We start from the raw sequence: 20,444 nt of genomic DNA, 5'->3' as shown, positions 1-20,444 counted from the left end.
GACCACAACAAGGAGGCTTCGGAGTTGTAGCTGCAAATTTTACATTATAAAAGGGGAAGGAGGAAGGGGAGGGCAAGGGGAGCATAGATGCAGAAGTAATTATAGCAGAGATCATATTCAAATAAGCCTCAGTTACAAACGCTCTCAGCTTTAAAGAATTCAGATCATCATCCAGACTTCAGGGCTCAGGGACTTCTCTGACATACATATGTGTCAGTACGTTTCCTAATACTGAGGAGGGTGATTTGGCTGATTCTATGTATCCAGAACCTATTCTTATATTTTCTCCTTCTTTTCGCATCACCAGTGAAAATTGCCAGGGCACAAGGTGTAAGAGGAGGTCCAGAATACTTGGTAAAAAATATCCCATTCTACTGTGTTATCCAGGATGCTCTTTTTCCGTCTGGTTGCCGCCTTCTACCCCAGAGATGGTAACAATTCAGTGGCTGCCTGCACTTATTTGCTTAAGGAGGTCTCTGAGCATGAGAGATATTTAAAGAATGTTAAATGGTAACAGATTACTTTGAAATTCTAAGGGCCAAGTTTGTTTCTGCTGTGAGTAACATGCCACTGAGCTCAGTAAAGCTAGCCCAATGTCAGAAGTGAAACTGGCCTAGGTTTTAGAAAGTGCTTACATGCATTTCAAATGTTAAGATTGAATATAGCAGTGTCCAATCCTGAAAATACTTAGAATGGAATATAATACTTTCTTTCCAGGATTGATTAGGTATAACCGAATGCACAATAGTAAAGATGCTCTTGAAAATAAGTTTTTTGTCTGTGCAAGCCATTATGTGAAGCTGGAAATGCAGTATTCCATGTATGGAACAGGGATCCTGAAAAACCTCACTGAAAACTAAAAATAACAGTACGGATAGTTTGCAATGTTTACTGTGGCTCACCATCTGTCATTTCTTTCTTCTTTTGAGAGGCAACAGGAGGTCCAACAAAAAGAAAAGCCTGTTAGAATAGGGTATTTTCAGAGTATTTTCCTGTAAAACAAACAAACAAACAAAAAAAAACACCTTAGTGCAAAAACATAAATTCTTGCCAGAAGTTGTTACATATGCTTGTTTCTCAGGAGATTTTGTATGTAATATAGCCTAGTAAATTCAACAGCAATGACTAGCCATTTGGAACATACCACTTCCAAATTTATTTATTTGGTTTCAAGTCCTCTGAAGAAGTACAAACAAAGGATGCAGTGGTCATTGGCTTCAAAGCGTACTGATAAACCTTGCAAGTATAGTGATACTAATAATTAATACTCAAAGTGGTAAATATTTGCACCATCAAACGTCTACGGTCAGGACTGGGACAATATTGCCAATTAATGCTCTTTCCTGTTCTACTTTACACCTGAAATGCCCACTGAACTACACAGGGAAAAAACAGGATGCTTCCCAAAGCCTCTGCCCAGCTAGACCTTGGCAGGTGAGGACTTTAGGGCACGATTCCCATTGTGTCCAACTGTGAAGAAAAGTATTGCTCCAGCTGCTGTCATTCGTATGGGAGTTTTCCCCTTTTTCAGCATAAAAATCTTTTGTGTAAACCCGAACCGTGAGTTTGGAGCCTGTCGGGTTTGGCCACGCGCTCGCAGGATGCACACCGTGCCACACGACATCAGACGCCATGACACTAGATGAGGTGCCTCCACGGTCACCCTGAGGCTCTGTGGCCTACAGCTGATGGCGCAGAGGGACCCGCTGCCTGCACACCGCGTTGGCAAATTCCCATGAAGACCCCGGTGGGGTACAGAAACATAAAAGGTGGAAATATATAGGCAGCCACCTCTGCAGGGTGCGGGGCGAGGGAAGGGGGCGATGGGGGCGGCCGCCCCGGCTACGACTACAGCTCCCAGGGTGCCCCGCGGCCGCCGCCTGTCCCCGTGGCAACGGCGACGCGCCGGTCGGCCGGGGAGGCCGGTAATGGCGGCGGGGGAGACGCTCGGGAGGCCGGGGCAGGGCGGAGGTGGGGAGGGATGGAGGAGATTTCTTCAGAGGGCAGAGGGGAAGGCGGGATCCCCTGCCTGGGGGGGGGGCTGCTCTCCCGCTCTGGACGGGGAGAGCGGAGCAGGGCGGTGTCAGGCGGGGCCTGCCAGGGCTTCGAGGCCTCTGAGGCGGTTGGGGAGGGCGAGGTGGCGGTTGGACCCCGCCAGCACCCTGGGGAGCCCCGCACTCCCGAGGGTGGTGGGGGAGCTCTGGCTTGTGTGGAGCAGGCCAGGGAGCTGTTCGGGGCCCTTGGAGGAGCCCGGAGGCAGGTCTGAGGGCCCTGGGGACGCCCCCACCCTTCCGGCCTGAGCAGGTGGGCCCTGGCACCAGGCTTGGTGCCCCCGGGCTCAGGGCTCGGCTGTGAGGCCGAGGGACTGCTGCAGCATGCTGGTCTGGGAAGCCAGGCTGTGTTCTCCCACCAGGACTCCCCCTTCATTTACTTACTCTGGTTTTGCACACAGACTACAATTAATTCTTCCCCGTGACAGTTTTGCAGTTTCTGGATGCTTGAAATGGCGTTTTCACCTTTGACAGATAGATTTGGCCCTAACTATTTTTGTTCCGGCATCTTTTCCTTCAACATACGCTCTCCTAGTGTTTGTCCATTTCAGTCCCCCTTCAGCTACTGCTTTTTTTCCTTCATTTCTATAGTAATATCTTTCATTTCATTTCTTTCTTTCTTATACTTCGCCTTTGGTTTTTCTGTCCTTTCTTCTCCTTTTCCATTTTATTTACTTCTCAACATCTGCTCTTGAAGCTGCATGGTGAGGTTCAGCCCACACTTCTTGTCAAAACAAATTAAAGCAGTAGTGTTAAGTTTAATTTAAGCTAATTTGATTTAAAGACAATTGGGTGAAAAAGCATTGACAGTGTCAAGTCAAATTTAAACAGAAATACAAATCTATGTACCAAGCTGGCCTTTGCCTAATCCTCATCTTAAAATATGAGTTCTCATCTCTTAGGGGTTATTGCAGTGGCTCAAATTTAGTAGGACCCTTGGCATTCCTCAGTCTTCCACAAGGAAGAGTCATTCATGTAAGGAAATGAAGAGTAATGAAACTGTTTTGGTTCAACCTAGAACATTTTGTGCAATCCTAAATTACACTTTTTAATTTTCTTCGGGAGTTATGTAATTCTCCTCTCCCCTTTAAGAAATTTAATTTAATTTAAAATTAAATGCCACCACAAAGCAACTTATTATACTACTTATTAGACACCTTATTATTATTACTACTTATTATACAACTTATTCTACTGCTGGGTAGAATTCTGCATCTTTAAAACTATGGTCTGTGTAGTCTTCATGTGATATTAAGAAAATGAAATGGTTTGAACCATATCCCAAGAAATACTTTTTACTAGAACCACAGCGTTTAAATAATGCTGCCAGGAGTATGAAGTAATCTGTTCTGGTACTCTCCAGTAGCCTCTGCAGGGAAAAAAATTGAGGTGTAACAGATATTCACAAAGACATAGAAAATCAGTCAGCATTCTATATTTTATGCTAAGCATATGTTTTTTAAAAAGCCAAACAATTGGGAGAGTTCATTTTGTTCGAAAATTGGACTGTTGAGAAAAGGAAATTCCAGAAGCAGCAGCAATGTTACTTAGAACCTGATGAAACAAAATGAGATCATCATCTCATCAGAGAACCACATCTCTGACAACAACAGTGCATTACAAGTGATATTTTCTGAGCTGTATGAGTGCATAGACATGGAGATAAGTGTCATGCAGCATTTTCAAAAGCAAACAAATGTGTTAAGTACTGTTAGGCTGTGAAGAAATTGTTTTCATTAAAAAAACACTGAAATTTTCCCTAATGTTTCTTTGAAATTGTGCAGAGACGCTTATTACACTGTGAGGTTTTATTTAGCAAGCTTTTTTGTTTTTACAAACAATTTTGATTTGAAAAGAAATAAGATAAACAACATCCCAAAAGTTTAAGAAAAGTTTTATTTCAGTCTCTAAGTCACATACTCTGTTGTGCAGCTTTAGGTGCTGCTATAACCTCTACCTATAATGCTAATATGGCAGCTAAGATTTTTTTTTCTATTTTAATGCATAAGTTAATTTTGTGATCCGATTTGTGATTAATTATTGAAAAATATGACTAAATGATATTTTTATGATATGAATGGAAACCTAAAAATACTACAAAAACACAGTTAGAAATATCTAGTTTCTATAGACTTGAACAATTTTTTTTTAATATTGTAAAGCACTTTGTAGGTATTGAGCATAAATACAGTTACACTTCTTTTAAATTATATTAATCATGGAGAAAATGTATACATTACAGGAAACAAACTATGGTATCTATTTACATTTAAATGGTAATACCTTGTAAATATTTAGAAAATACATGCCAGTATCATAGTAAATGCTGAGGTAAAAACTAGTATATTTCATATTGCAGTTCATTCTGGAAACAAACTTACCCACTTACTATAGACCACACAATTATTTTAATGGTTTAAAGAGTAATGACTGTTTTTTTTTAAAAGATCACTTAGTATTTCTCAGCATCGTTTAATAAAGTTGAACACTGTTTAGTATTGTTTATGTCAACTGTAAACAACTCAATAACATTCTGATTCCGGAGAGGTTATGGAGGTCAACTTTTAAGTCTTCTACCATAACAGTGGTGAACTCAGATGATTGTTTCCTCCATATTTTAGTGACAGAAGACAATAAGTCAGAACATGGCACAAAAAGCAGAAATACTAAAGATTCCTCAAAGCACAGAAGTATCAGAAGCAGCAGCTGTAGCAGACGTAATGATTGTAGGTGACGCAGTAGAGAATACAGAAACGCAATTTCGGATGCTAACGATTCTGAGGGCTTTGTCAGTGACTTGCTCTGAAACACCTAGAAGCAGCAAATGTTTAGAAATATCAGGAACTGAAGAGAAGAAAACACAGGAAAAGGACAAAAAGAAAAAGAAGAAAAAAGGACAGCATGTCTTCCCCCAGGATGATAAAAAAGGTACTTTGTTTTCTGGTGGTAGTATAATGAGACTCTCTTGAGAAATATAGCTGTTCCCTTTCTTTGGCATTTTTTCAGTAATTAGGAAGACAGAGGAAACAGTTTTTCAGTGACGAAAAATAATAAATCGTGTTTCAAACCCTAGGAAAGGGAGGGAAGAGAGAGAGAGATTTCTATTGTGTTATCCCACAATACTTGGCGATCCAAGAGGCAAGGGTAATCACCTAAGATATGGGAGCAACTTTGCAATCCTTATTCCTCAGTTTTAATCTGAGAATTTGAAAATGGCTCTCCCACATATACTGCAATTTCTGCTTTTGACCATGCATCACATAATGAGTCTGAAAAAGCCTTTCCTGAGGAAAGTTACTCAAAAATTACATGTCTGCACAAAAGTGTCAGTTTTGACAAAAAAAACCCATGTTTTGGCCAGCTTAGTCATGGTGTATCATGTAAAATTTAGTTTGTGCTTCGATGGAATGACCATATAGTACACATATGTTCCCTTTATGTAAATGTTAACAGTGAAGAATCTTTTCATGTCTGCATATTTTTATATCTAGATCCATACTTTCTTAAATCCCACCATGCCATGTCAAAAAATGAGTGTAAAACCAATAACCCTTTTCCTGCTGAGCTTCAAAATTTCATCTAGAGCTACCAAACCTACAAGATGCAAATCAACCCAAAAAAGGGAGTGGAACCACTGATTATCTCTTCTATTATATGAGTTACATGGTGCTGTCAAGAAGACATACTGGCATGAAACTAGCAGACCAGAAAGAATAACCACGTTTTAAAAATCTATTTAGCAGAAGAATCATTATTGGCTGCTAGCTGTGTTGGATATTTTAAGTGGTTACTTTTGCTTGTTCGTGGCTACTTGAAATGATCAGTTTCCCAGGAATGCAACTATAACCTGCAGTTTCACCCTGTATAGACATGTATAGATTTGACAGTATTTTTGTCAGCTTTTGCAGGAAGGTATTTTCCCATTTCTTTTACATCCTCTCATTCCGTTCTGGCAAAATGAAATAGTAAGGTAATGGTTGTTCTCATTTTGCAAATATTTGTGTGATGACGCTTATGGTCATATTATAGTCTTCCTGCAGTGGAATCGTATCACAGAGAACACGCAGGTGTGATGCTAGCGTACCTTCTATTTGCTTTGGTTTTTACCTCTGGTGAGTTTTTTTCACACCTGTTAACTTTGCTCACTGCAGAAGGTCTTGAATGTGTCTGACCTCAACTGACTGCTACAATTTCTTCTCTCTTTACTTGAACCTCTATGATAGTCCTTCTTAATCCATTTAAAACATACGTAAAAAAAAAATAACTGCCCTGCCCAAATCACAGTCACTCCTCCTTTTGATTCCTAATCTCGGATTCTTTCTATCTTTTCCTTTAGCTGTCACATCGAATTTGATAGTCTGTCGTCCCTATGTGGCTCTGTATGAGTAAGGTCCTACCAGCTTGCCCGCGCTTTCTCTCCTCTGTCAGCAGGGCCATCAGAACAAAGACCATCTGGTTTGCATCCTGAAACACCGGAGTACGTCGGGTGTTTCAGGAGCAAGAGCAAAGGACAGACAGCGTGGTCATTCTCCTCCATGCCATTCCAACTTCACTCCGTTATCACCAGTCTGCCCTGTTGTGCCCAGTTGTACAACTGACCCGCTTCATACTTCCCTCCAACTTTCTGCCTCGCAGACCAGGCACATGGGGGCCAGGGCCCAGGCCAGACTCCAGGCACTGCCGTGGGAAGGGAGCAGCAGAGCTGGGCTGAAGCTGTGGAGGACAGGGAGGGTGTTGCGGCTGCTGCCAGCAGGGAAGGGGAGAGAGGGGAACAGGTGCTGCTGTGGCAGGGAAGAACCCTTTCCCCACTGAAGCCACTGCCCCACGCATCTCTGTCTTCCGAGGTAGCTCTGTTTTCCTTTCCGTAGCTTTCTACTATTCTGGCTTAGGTCATGAAAGCAGCGAGGCCATGGTGTGGTGGTGCCCTAGGCAGTGTCCTGCTTTACTTTTCCTACCGCTGATTTGATGTTGCTTCCCGTCTGCAATGGGGGGTTCTGGTTAGGGCCTGCTCTTGTAAACACTTTGTGTGCAGAACACGCATTGAATTCAACAGAAGTGCTTGAAAAGATCTGTCCTTTTCCTCTGGTGTTTTTTAGATTAGGACCTTGCCTATTTTATCCATAAAATGTTACATGATCTATAAATTATTGTCATCAACGTCTAGCAAACTACTGCCTGAAATGTCTTGAGAGCTATAGTGAAACTGAATATATGCCTGAAAAAGGGGAATACACTCAGATTTACGGTCTTGACTATTTTCAAATTCTGATTATGTTTTAGGAAAGAAAATGAGAGTAATTCACTTAGAATGCTGGCCATAAAGAAAGGCAAATGGCAGTAATACACCTAGAATGCTAGCCCATAAAGATTTTTCTCAATTGCTGTATAGAAACAGTGTACACAACTGCGTAACTGTTCTATTCTAATAAGCATGTAAGGGTTCAAAATGTACTTCAGTTCAAAGCTGGCTTGAAAATTCTAGAAAGCTGGTTAGAAATCCTAGCTGCAGAAAAAATTGACCATCTGCTATTGTGAACACCTTAGCTTTTGAGTGCTTGCAGACCTGTAGATTACTATGTTGGGGTTTTTTTCTATCATGCCCCATTCAAAGTGTAGGTCCTCCCTCTTGGGAGTCTTTCTAGATGGTTGAATTTGGTTCTGCAGTCTCCAGATCATGCCTACATTAGTGAACTGCATGATTTACAGAGAGAGAATTTATTTCCATTGGTACTGGAGTAATATGTTAACATACTTTAGTAAGTTATTCCCAGAGTATTACTGCTGTTTGCCTCAGAAGACACCACCTACGTAGTTACCCTTACTAATGGAAAGTGAGCATGATGGCTGTTTCGAATGAAAATGGCTTCAGAGAATGAAAGGGGGAAACCTTGACCTCCTGTAGACCTAGGTAGCTATGGCCCAGTGCAGCCACATAAATGCACACACAGAGACATAAAATCTTTAATGGATTTATCTGTGAAATACTTGAACATTGGAGTCTTAGTATAGATCTTGGGCATTTTATCAAATGTACCACAGTTAAGTAGCTTGGATGAGCAGTATATGAGCTTATGTGAGCAGTGAAGACACACAGTGATTTTGCTGTCTCAAATCATTGCTATATATCAATGTCAGTTTACTTTGGTCTGAATGCAGGAGGAAAAAAATTTCCAGCTGAGAAGATAACACATCAGAATTCTTCATTTTTAAGCCCGTGGAGTAGTATGATTTCCCAGAAAAAAAATGCAGTGGCTCAGCGAGTATCATCAGCAAGACTTCACAAAATTAAAGAGCTGAAGAATGAAATATTTGATTTACAACACAAATTAGAAGCATCAAGCTTAGAAAACCATGTTTTGAAACAGCTTCAGTGTCGACACTCAAAAGCAATAGGTAGATATGAAAATTCAGAAAGTAATTTGCCAGATCTTTTAGCAAGTCATTATAAAGAGGTGAGAGCTTTAAGGAAACTCTTGAAGATGTCTCAGGAGGATGAGAGAAATACATCCAGGAAGCTCAGAAAAGTTGAAGCAGAGCTGCTAAAAGCTAAAGATGCTTTGCAGGCCTTGCATATGCTTTCAGAAGACAAAGCTCTTGCAGAGAGGGAGGAACTTGATCATGGATTATCAGTCCTTACAGAAAAAATGGAAGTGAATAATAAGAGAATACAGGTAATATGTGCATGTCATTGTATTTGTGGAACAGTACTAGAAGAGGTTTCTCTTGAAGAGTAGTGGAAAGTTTTTAGCTACTCCTTGTCACATTAATGATTCTGATACAATCCTGTAACATTGAACTTTCTTCTTAATCCAGAGCTGTCCTGAGTGTAAGGTACTAAAAATGGCAGTAGTATCTCCTTTCAATATTTTAAAATCTGAAAGAGATCTATGAGTGGATTAAGTTTGGCAATAAAGATGTTTTAGGAATTAAGTCATATGTCTTAACCCTGTTAGGTCAGAAGCATAGCATACAGCTGGAGAGCAATCTTCAGCAGAGCATCTACTCTTCTCCCTGCCAGCAGCATGGGGTGCCCAGGCTTGCTTGGGCCGTCTAGCCGCAATTGCACGGACCCTAATTTACCCTGGCAAAGCACAGGGTTAGTCATACATGGAGACCACCAGGCTGCTGCTGATCTGCTACCTTGAACAACCAAAGCTGGCTTATCTGGAACTAGCATGATTATTTTTATGTATGTGGTGCTGGTGGGCAGTAGGGACATACCTACATCTCCTGTTCACTAATTACTGTCACTCACTGTAGGGTGGCTGCTGAATTAGGCAGCAGTCGGGTGTCGTAGATTTTAGGGTGCGTTCTACTGTTGTTTTATTATGCAACTGTAGTAAAAGCCTGGTGGGAGTTTAAGGGGAGATAATTCAGCTTCTTTTAATATCTCATGCTTCTGTACTCTTATTGAACCTTTCACAGAAAGACAGAAATACAGTTTTTAATACAAAACTGGAAGAGTGAAATTTCCATTGTCCTCCGGGAATTAATTTCTATTTTCTATGGCGTACATTATGCATAGAATTAAATAAAGAGCCAGGTAATCATAGAAGCATTTCACCGTCTGAACAGCTAGGTCTGAAGCACATTTATTACATGAAAGAAAATGAAAATACAAACAGCTGAATTCAGACCCTCTTTTGAAAACTTTCTATTTAAAGAAGTCCTAGTGAGAAGCTATAAAAAGCTTGCAGGATTGGGCGTCCACCTTACAATTTTAGTAACTATAATTTCAGTGCATGGCACTGGGTTCTGATGATAAAGTACTCAATAAATTACCTGGTTTTCATTTACACTAAGCCTCCTTATGCTGCCACAGTTAATAGGTCTCAGTGTGAACAGAAATGTTGTCTTAACATTTCTCAAAGATTATTGTATTCATTAATCCATCAGAAAGGTAATGTACAGTCTTATTTTTCATGTTTAAATGCCAAATATACTTTTTTGTTTAGTAAAATCAGGTTTCAAACCAGGCTTTTCTCATTTTTGAAGTCATTTTTCAGGTACTTCATCAAAACTTCATGCATTGTTTAAAATAGAATATAATTATCAGAAGTTTACTTTTCATTATATTAGCATGCTTATTTTTTAGACCTGGTAAGAACTGAGATTTTCAACAGTCATAGCGAGTACATCCATGTTGTAAAATATATAATTTTTTTAAGAGCCTAGAAAAGCAGCTGAAGTTGAACAATAGCACCTTTAGTCGTCAGTTGGCAAATGAGAACAAAAAAGCTGTGGAAGCTGGGATAATTACAAAGAACTTGCAAATGGAAATTAACTCTCTTCACCAAAAAATTAAGGTATTCAAGCTTTTAAACGGGTTTCTGTTCCTACAAGAAAATTCAAATATCTGTTATCCATTCCTTCTGCCTCTTTTATATTATTTAGTAATGGAATTTTTGTTTCCTAGTTGAGTCTATAGTCTACCAAAAAAAGTCAAAATATAAAATTATGACATTATTGTAGGGTCTATTTGTCAAAAGTTCAAAGCGGTTCAATAACTAATCGAAACAGAGATTGATGCATCACAATTTGAACAAATAATCCCCACCAACTTGTTACCATTTTGATAGATCTAGGTCAATACATTCATCTACTAACTTTAAATGAGCTCCCTTGTAGAAACACTTTCAAATCAAAATGAGGCAAATATTACCATCTGCAAAACTGGAGTTTAACAAAAAGACTCATGTAAATGTTCCAATAGTTTGTTTCAAATAACAGCTTGGGTTTTAGATAAATATTTTTGGGACAAGTATGTCCAGTTGCTTGTAAAACAAACATGCAGGAAAACCTAAAAGTGGCACTAAATAGAAATAGAAACAAAACTGCCATGAATGGTATGTCATATGAGTTGTAAACAAGAAAAACAGAACACATTCCAGAAAACATTAAAATCCTTGTGGCTTTTTAATAATTTAAACTGTGTTTGTAACACAGTTAGTTAGAAATATACCTTTTTTATTTCTATATGAAGTGACCAGTCCATCTGTTGATTCCACTAGGGAGCTTCCTCTTTCTAAATGGAATCAAATGTCTGTGAAAGATGTTGTTTTGGGGAGTTTTCCCAGACATTGTGAAGGGCAGAACAGGCAACTACTGAGGATTCATGGAGATCTGCATTTCTGTACTGGGCACTGTCTGTCCCTCTTACCTATGGATCGGTTGCAGAAACTTTCCTCCTGATGCTTGGCAGCAGCCAGGCTGCCCAACTGCAAAAGCCCAGTGAGCTGTTGGGAAAGGGACAAAGTACAGTGCTCTTCCCAGGCACTGTATCAAAGGCCCCTGAGCGGCACTTGCGGTACTATTTCCCTGCCAGAGTCTGATCTTCTCCTATATGTGCAGATCTGGGAGATGGGAACAATTATAGTCCCAAGAATGCTAAGGTAAAACTGTTCCAAAATACAGATTATTCTAAAATACAGTTCTCACCTTAACGCTTCTCCAAAATATTTCTATTATTTCATGTGTTTTCCACTCAGTTTTCTATGTGTGTCCAGTTCTCTTAATGTTATATTTAGATTTAGAAAACCTTCTATTGTTTTATCACAAAGACCAGACATGCTTACTACTAACCTTATTTCTGTGCCAGAACAGAGTTGTCTTTTACACAGCCATAGTTTTGGGCACCTGGCTTAGTTAGACTATTCAAGGTATTCAGACACACAATTCCCTTTCAGATCAACCTGTATCTCCAAATTAAATGCAGCTCCTATTTTTCACACTAAAAATTGATATGATGAGAGTGTTACCGAAATCTCTCTTCTGTGTTTAAGATAGATTTCAGTAAGGAAAGAGGACTCTTGCTAAATAAATTTTTTAAGTGTGCCTCTGCTCCTCTCCCAAGCAATAGGTTGTAAACCAGAACTGAGCACATTGTAACCAAGGACACTGAGTAAATAAAAAAAATTAAAAAAGGGAGTAAAGCCAAAAATTACTTAGATCTGAAAAGAAACCCTAAAAGAACAACAAATGAAAAAATCATTAGAGAAGACTTCCTCTTTTGACCATTGCATTAGAAAAAGATCATGTAGGTGTGCTCTTAGCCTTAAAAAGGGAGAATTTTGATTTGACTCATGAAAGAAAATGACAGATTCCTATTTATGTAAATGACAAAGTCACCACATGGCCTGGCACAAAGCAAAATCACTGACAGTTTTCTCCCAATATGGGAAAATTAAGTTGGTAAAAAGTAATTCTTAATGCATATTAGAAGTTTAATAGTGTTTATTTTTTCTTAGGAAAAGGATCGGCAGCTTTATGTAAAAAATATCTATGCAAATCGGATGCCTAAAATCCCAAAAGACAAGGGTGATTCAGTACTTCATGAAAAAAGTACGTGTATATTCATTTTCCTTTGTTGTTTAATTATGTGAAACTTAGATTGTTTTAAAACTGGGACATATATTCCAAAATAAAAGCCAATATGATACTTTTATATGGGCTAAAAATATTCTGGCACGTATAATACAAAGAGAAGTCCTTGGTGTTTTGCTCATTTATTTTATGAATACAAATACATGACCTCTTTTTAATATTTAACCCAAATTCCACCATGAATAGTATTTCGTATACACAGTTTTAGTGTACTAACAGTGACACTGAAGTAGTGCTGGTATTTTAAGTGTCTATTTGCATCAAGAGCTGTTTGCTTATCTGTTTTTTAACAAGGTGAAGTTATCAGTCCGCAAAGCTTTTGCAGACTAATTCTTGCTCAGGCTGTTCCCTTTGACTTGGCCTAGAGAAGTGGCCACTCTAGACCTAGAATTCCCACAACATGGCTCACTAACTCAAAGCACCTCACAAACAACCCTCCTGTAGCAAGTTCCTAGTTTTAGTACAGACTTTCAAACTGCTTTTATATGAGCAAAAATAATGAATTTAATCGGGTTGTTAAAAACTGTTTTCTCATCTTTAAAATCCTTAGACCCTGTAACTTACAAATAGCAGAGATGCATCGACATCCATTATTGCAGCTTCTGCAACTTGCATTTTGTTGGAGTGAAAGGAGAGGAGAAGTTTTCAGATACAGCATTTAGGAAGTTTAAAGGCCAGTCTGATGATCATACTGTCAGCTTATCTGAGAGAAGAGAAGGTTTATCCTTAGTAGTCCTTCGGTTTTTAGCATAAGTAAATCTAAATGGGCAACCAGATATCGTAATAACCCAGTTATCCTATATCCTCTTGATTAATTCTTTCCAAAGAATTGATGTTATTTGGAGTAATATAGTAGAATGATAGAAAAGAACAATAAAAAGTTAATTGTATCAAGGAAGAAAGCGCTCTTTATTAAAGAGTATTTCTTTTACATGGATGCTCAGACAGGTATCGGAGGGAAATATCTATTATATGCAACTTTGTCTATCAACCATTCCAAGAGCAACTACCTTGTGTGGGATTCAGCTGCCTAATTATAGGCATCCAGTGCCATCTGAGATGCCCTTGCACATTCTGCCTGGCCCTGTGGTTGTTGTTCTAGAAGGACATGGGTGTCCCATCGGTCCTGTGTAATATCGGCCAGCCTTATGTGGATACCTTGAATACTCGAGGGCATCTCAAATAGCACTAGGCGCCTGTGTTCAGACAAGTGGATCCCACCCCTTGAACTGAGGGAGCAACAGCTAAAAACAATTACAGATCATACAGGACAAGAACTGTTACGTTGCCCATGTGCTCACTATATTTATCAGGGACAAAAATGTAATAGTTTTCATGAAGCACTTACAAATTTCTGATTGTCATATGCTTTAGATGTAGTATCTAGAATTTACTGATAAATGTGTTTCTTACAGAAACTAATAAACAGATTTCAAGTACTTTCCCCACATTGAAAGTAATATTTTGCCTCCTACTCAGGATCATAAACGTTCTGTCAATATTCTAAAGGAGAGCTTTCTGCACAACAAAATTACACCCTTAATTTTGGATAATGATCTGAAGATTGAGTTTCCTGGGTTCAGTACCTCTTTAAAATACTCATCAGATATTTCTGCTCCTAAACTGAAGGAGGAATTGGAACTTTCTTCATATGGGTACAGAAGAGCACTTAAAATTTACATGGTAGCAAACATATTTGCTGGAAATATTGCACATGCCCACAGAATTCTTTGAATTATAGTATCAGTACAAAGTCTTATCGTAGTCAGTTGCTTATTTCTTTCCTCTTTGTTGCCTTTGCAAATCCATTACTCTGCCCTAACTACAAGCGAACTACAGGGAAAAGGTGGGTAATTCAAGTTGTAAAATTAAGAAAGATGAATTCCTACTTCTCATTCCAAGTCAGACATGTTTTTTTTATGAAGGCCTGAATTCCAATTTTAGTTACATCACATAACCAGCTGTGTTTTTTTTTATTTTTACTGACATATGGATTCGTACAATATTGTTATTTAAATTACAGTACTTAAATCACTGTTTACTGTTTAAGTTCTTCTTTTCCTTAGGCAAGATAAGGGAGCTTAGTTGGAGAGAGATATTTTGTACTGAAAGTGTTCCAAGCAAAGTTGTCTGATCTTTTGGTATTTTTGGCCAATAAAGGTTTCATTCTCTGCCAGTTAATGCGAACAGATGATTTAGAAATCTAGGACTGGAATTACTGGCAATTGTTTTTCCTTTTCACTATTGACTTGAATTTTCCTATAACAGACTTAGAAAGACCGGCTTCTTCAAGTACTTATGTCCTGTTCTGCATTTGCAAAAATTTTTACGCAGCAGGAAAGAAAAAAAGAAATGTGGGGCTGCACTTTTTAACAGTCCTGATAAATAGCTGAAGGTAGGCTTGCTTAGGTTATCAGAGAGCTCTGTGTACATAAAGAAAATTGCTTTATTGAATGAAGCCATTAAATTCGTTGGCTCTCCCTGAGAGCAAAGGTTGCTCCGTTGTGGGAAGGTCCCAGCAGCTCATCTAGAGGTACAGCTCCCCCTAGTCCTGAATCTGAGGAACGCTCCGCTGATTGCTGCTGAAAAAGCTGCTGAAGTAACTGCTTGCTGGTTCCCTTTCAAAAGGGAAAACTAATTCCCTCCGCATCATCAGGGCCATTCCTTCAAGAGTAATCTTCAAATTAGTTATCAACATCCTTTTTACCACCAAACGGCAAACATTTGAAAATCACCATTTTTATGGATAGTCTTCCTCTGATTTCAGAGATCAAAACTGCGAATGAGGCCAAATGTTGATGTAGGTAAGATCACGTTTTTGCTGCTGTGCTAGCAACTTTCTCAGCTACTGTACTCATGTCAAAACGATTCTAAAATAGAATAAAAGGACAATATCATCACCTTCCCCATTCCATCCCATCTCCATTCAGCTATTTCTGTAAATGCCTCATTCAATCACTCCCTTCGAATCTCTTTTCAAAGACCATAGATATTTCAGTGTTAAGCATTTCTTCTGGAGAGTTTGGTTCCATAAAGCCCTACATAAGTGCTTAACTTCTTTGATAAATGTGAGTAACCAAGTCAGAAGGCATAAAAGCAAGCATGTTTATTGTACTCTGTAAGATCCGACTCCAGGAACCTGAAAACTGAGGCCTCATACCAGACCTCTTAAATTTACATCAGAATGTTACCACACAAATTAAGCCCACATGGGCTCTAGGGTATAGACACGCTTGTCTGACTTTGCATGTTCTATCTGAACAGGACTTTGTAGATCTAAAACTTAAGTATATTTATGATTTACTGATGTATGGATGAAAGCGCTTAAAAGTCCGGGTAGCTATGTTTGTGTTCCAGTTTCAGCACATAAATGCTCCAGATCAGGCAGAACAAAGAATTTCTTTATTAAAGGGCATTAAGACATGCAGCAAAAAAATGTTTAAAGCCTAGGCCATATACCAGTATTATCAGTCATCAAAGATATCTTTTGTTTATACCAACAATGTAATTCCAGAAACTACTGTATTACTAATAGTTGTCCTTTTTCAATAGGTCTTAGTGTAAACAGGTCAGTACAAGTAGATAAACAGAGGTTTAGATCACTGCTGCTGTCACAGTACCAAACTCAGGAAACAGAAAAAAGTCCAATTCAGCTAACAAAGGTACGAAAGATCTGGATCCAATCCCTTGTTTAAACTCTCAACTAAGCTGTATGTTATTCTGTAAGTTTCAGTAATATGCCTGAATAGCCTGATCCGTCATCTTAACTTTCTAGGACGTGGATTTTGTGTGAATGTAATTATATTACAGAAAATATGTAGGACAAATGTTGTGATACAAAATAAGAATATAATAGTAATGGAGATTACTAATCTTTTTATAAGTATTGCACTGCCTGTGTACTTTTAGAAGTCACTAAACAAGTATTCCCTCATTATTTTTACCTTTAATTGCCAATTATAGGAGAAAAAGTCTTCCGAAGATAAGAATCAAAAAGCTAAAGCAAATGAAGCATACACAGATGCCAAATGTAGAACAGAAAACCAATCAACCAAGAAAATACCAAAGCCAGAAACTTTTAATAGAACACACAGAGGTATATTTTAACATTTTTCTCAGAAATTCATTTGATCTTTTCAAAAGTTGAATGAACTGATGGTATTGGTAATTTACATAGGTCTGACAGCCATTAGCTGGCATCTGACTGACAGGAACTAGTTCAACAAAATAATATATTAAGGGTCACTGAAATCCAGCTGCTGGCAGTGCTGCACCGACAGCAGAGCAGCTCCACAGTATGAGGCATCTTCATACTGCTGTACTTCTAAAAGGAGTTCCTTTAAAAAGGCAGTGCTTTATCTGTAAAAGTGTACTTCAGTTAATAGTTTGTTCATTCCATACTAATCAAATACTGATCTCAAATTGTTGGTTGTGAGTCTTCATCATAGCTGATGTCAACATATACTTCTGACTCAGGATCTATTGCTGAGAAAGGAAAAGGACTTCTTCAAGGGCTGGGAGTATCTCCTCATCACAACGATCACTGTAAATAACTTTTATGTAAATCTTAGCCATTGATTGTGTTCTCCTGTAATGGTTATATGCAAGGGACTCATCCATAAACACCTTTATTTTGAAGAGATTCTATAGAACAGAAGAAACCTATGCATCCATTCCTTTATCTGAGTTTTTCTTTCTAAAAATATTCATGTTATTTTCATTATAGTGAGGCTTGTAGAAAGAACCAAGAACTGAATGCAATCATGCTAAATACTTCACAGATGGTAGGAGACATGATGTGACCTAAAGGCCACGCGTTTACAGAGGTGAAACAGGTTGTTGAGGTCACTTACTAGATCAGCAGCAGAGCTAGTAATCTGGAATGCATTAACTTCTCTATTTTGCACCCCGCCTTTTCAGCCTGCAGCCTTTCCAGATGCCACCAGATAACTGAAGTCACCATTTGTCTTTGAAATCTCCTTTTAAAATTGACAGAAAACACAGGTCTTCTGATTCTGCCTGTGAATCTCTCTCCTCACTATTTGCCAGACTCTCTTCTGGCTTTCTCACACTGCCAATATCAGACTTATTTATTAAAGTCTTATTTAGCTATTTTAATTATTGTAACTTCATACTTCTCCTTTAAGCTTGGGCTCCTGTCTCATTTTGGAGGCACTCTGAGTCTCTTCAAAGCACAGAACCTGTTATAATTTGTCCCCTGCAGCAGACAAATGTATTTATGTAGGCATTCAGTATACACACAGCTTTTTCTACTAAAAAGTGGACCCAACTCAGTTATAAGTTAGAGTTGCAGTATATTCTGTGCCATGCAACAAGCAACTGTGTTGTCAATTAAGAGAGAGAAAATCATACATATATTTAAGTTCCATTTAAAAGCAAGAAAATTACCATTAGAGATTAGATCTCATGTGGTTTCTCTGTTGCATTGTACGTGACTTTTCTGGCCCTGTATTTAGCCATTACTGATTATATTTGCATGCCAATTCATTTAATAAAATGAAACATAATGAATAAGGTAAAAATAAGGATTTTTACCTGGATTCAATGGCACAATGATCTTGTTTAAACCTCGCCCCATCCTGTTATACTTGTTAGTAAATAGCATTGTCATAACCCTCAAGACTGAAATACCATCAATAACAACTTAAGCAATGAAATAAGGAAGTAAAACTTGCTCTCATTAATGCTTCATGACTCTTTATGTTCCTAGGCACTTTAAGAACATTCCTAAAAAACACACTATTTCATTTTAGAGTATTTAAGGGAGGGCAGACTACAGCTAGAAGAATACACTTGCTTGGAATTTATGAAAGAAGAAGAAAAGGAGACAGACTTGCTTAAACAGGAGCTGAAAAAACTGATGAAAACTGAACAAACTCCTCTACGTGACAGTGTGAAAGAGAACAATAAAGAGGAAGATGCAGTGGAAGAATATGAAAAAGAAGAAAAAAAGCCAGAGGAACAGGTAAATAACAGCGAGAAGGCAGGGAGTAAATGGTCCAAGAAAAACCAAACTGCAGGTATAAGAAACCACACATTCATTAGGCTGAAAAAAACATACATATTCTCAGAAGCCACTGAGAATTTGCATCATGGGCTTCCTACATCAGATACAAAATCCAAAAAAGGCAGTCTTTGCAACCATAGACACGCAGGTCAGGACTGCAGCGAAACAGCTGCATCAAAAGTGAAAAATTCCTTTGGGCTATATGAACCGTCTTTTGGTAAAGTTACCGAAACACGGCGGAAGGACAGTTCCACTGAAGCGGAAGGCTGTGCTCCTGTGACATTTGCTGACAGGAAAAACAGTCTTATGAAAGAACTCTTTGGAGCAGGCTGTGTTTGAAGAGACAACCATTCAAGTTCTAACACGAGAAGAATGAAGAAAGAGAAGTGAAGGGATGCAGGATTACACAAGCCGAATTTCAAACCACCACTACTAACTAGTTCAAAATGTAAAGCATCTGACACTAATGAAATCGTCATGAGAATACACCAACTAATTATTTTATTTGATATTTAGTTAAGTATATCAACTTATCTTTACTCTAGAAATACGGATCATTTTTTAAAAAACCAATATTTTTACCTTCATTAAATGCATATTAAGTCTTACAAGTAGTGAGAATTTCTTTCAATGATTTTTCCAATCAGTTGTCACAAGAGACCATTCTTCTCTTCTTGGTCTGTGCACATGCATGTGCATCTTAGTAAGAGTGCCTTAACGATTACGACATTTTTACCTGTTATCAGGTGTTAGTTAGTTAACTATCAAGTTAGTCCTTGTTGTGTAATTTCCAGTTTTTTGCATTCTCTCTGCAGTTTGAATTTTGAAGGTGATTATTTGTTAGCTAGCTGAAGTGAGCAATCTGCTTTCATAAGGTTCATTATTGGGTTAGTACCAACAATGCAAGAAAAGAAAATAATTTTTTATTTTCTTCGCTCCTGAAATAACTTCCAGAATTCACACATAATAAAAATAATTTGCTATCACATTGTTTTCACTAGCGTTATAAAGCTCTAAAGCGTCATTCTTTTCCACTGTTAGAACTTATCAAAGCAGTTTGTCTGGCAACTTCCACAGCTGACATCCAAAGATGAATGTGCAAGAGTAAACTATTGTTTTGGAGAAGTCAGGCATATCCTGTTCTCAAAAAGCCTTTAAAAATCCTGTGTTTAAGGTTATGTAAGCGAGGGTAGGAGGATTACGTTTTGTTCCTCATAGTAATTCATGAAACGTTTGCTAGAATGTGAAGTTAGGGGAAACTATGTGTGTTCTATTAATTTTAAAAGACAGTAGCACTTAAAAAAAAACTTAAAAAAATTATACCGCAAAAGGTGATCAAGACATTTAGATCCGAACCTACTTGCAGCATATTTCTTTTCAAAATTTCGAAGGTTTTTCTTGAAGTAGTGCTTAAGCTGTACAGTGGACGGGTTTCAAAGAATGACTTTGTGCAGTCAGAAGAGTAGGCGTTTCTTCTCCATGAGGTATCAATGCTTCCACAACACCATTACTGCTGTCCCAAAGCTAAGAGCAAACAAGCGTACGTAACCCAGCACTCCTACTTGTGCTGACTAGATGGCCAAAACCCTTTCTGCCCTTACTCACCCCAATGTTTGACTACGGCAGCCAACAAAATGCATATTTGATGACCCCATGCTAAGCGTGGATAAACAGCAAATGCCATCGTGGAGATTTTAAATGATGCTGCTTTTCTTGACTTCACTGTGCTAAATTCCGTAACAAGCTAAGTAGAAATATCATTAGCCACATCTTCAGATTCAGAAATATGTCAATGTCATAGTTAAATAAACTGTTCCGAATACTTAAAAAAACACAATAAATTAGGCCTGTTGATTCTAACAGTATCTCTTTATGCAAGAACATGGTAGGGGGGTGTTGGTTGGGGTTTTGGGGGGTGGAGGCGTGGGTTTTTTTTAGGAAAACTGTAATTAACATTGAAAAACGGATTAGAAAACTTGAGA

General features: G+C 38.4%; 1 protein-coding gene across 2 annotated transcripts; it reads left to right on the top strand.

Moving 5' to 3' along the window:
* Positions 1 to 8,227: 8,227 nt before the first annotated feature.
* Positions 8,228 to 19,466, top strand: LCA5L (lebercilin LCA5 like). 2 transcript variants are annotated; one of them, XM_009473572.2, is made up of 6 exons: positions 8,228 to 8,722; positions 10,220 to 10,357; positions 12,299 to 12,392; positions 15,987 to 16,096; positions 16,398 to 16,530; positions 18,209 to 19,466. In XM_009473572.2, exons 1-6 carry the CDS (start codon positions 8,276 to 8,278, stop codon positions 18,799 to 18,801), a joined length of 1,515 nt encoding a protein of 504 aa, XP_009471847.2. In that variant the 5' UTR covers positions 8,228 to 8,275; the 3' UTR covers positions 18,802 to 19,466. The 2 variants fall into 2 exon arrangements, with proteins under 2 accessions (XP_009471847.2, XP_087614262.1); XM_087758136.1 differs by lacking the exon at positions 10,220 to 10,357 and having other exon boundaries at positions 8,252 to 8,722.
* The last annotated feature ends 978 nt before the right edge of the window (positions 19,467 to 20,444 follow it).

The sequence above is a fragment of the Nipponia nippon genome, unplaced genomic scaffold, assembly GCF_047370975.1.
Source record: "Nipponia nippon isolate SJK-2023a ecotype South Korea unplaced genomic scaffold, ASM4737097v1 scaffold_2, whole genome shotgun sequence".
Lineage (NCBI taxonomy): Eukaryota > Metazoa > Chordata > Aves > Pelecaniformes > Threskiornithidae > Nipponia > Nipponia nippon.
Note: the sequence above shows the minus strand (reverse complement) of the source record. Positions and strands in the feature narration are given on the sequence as shown.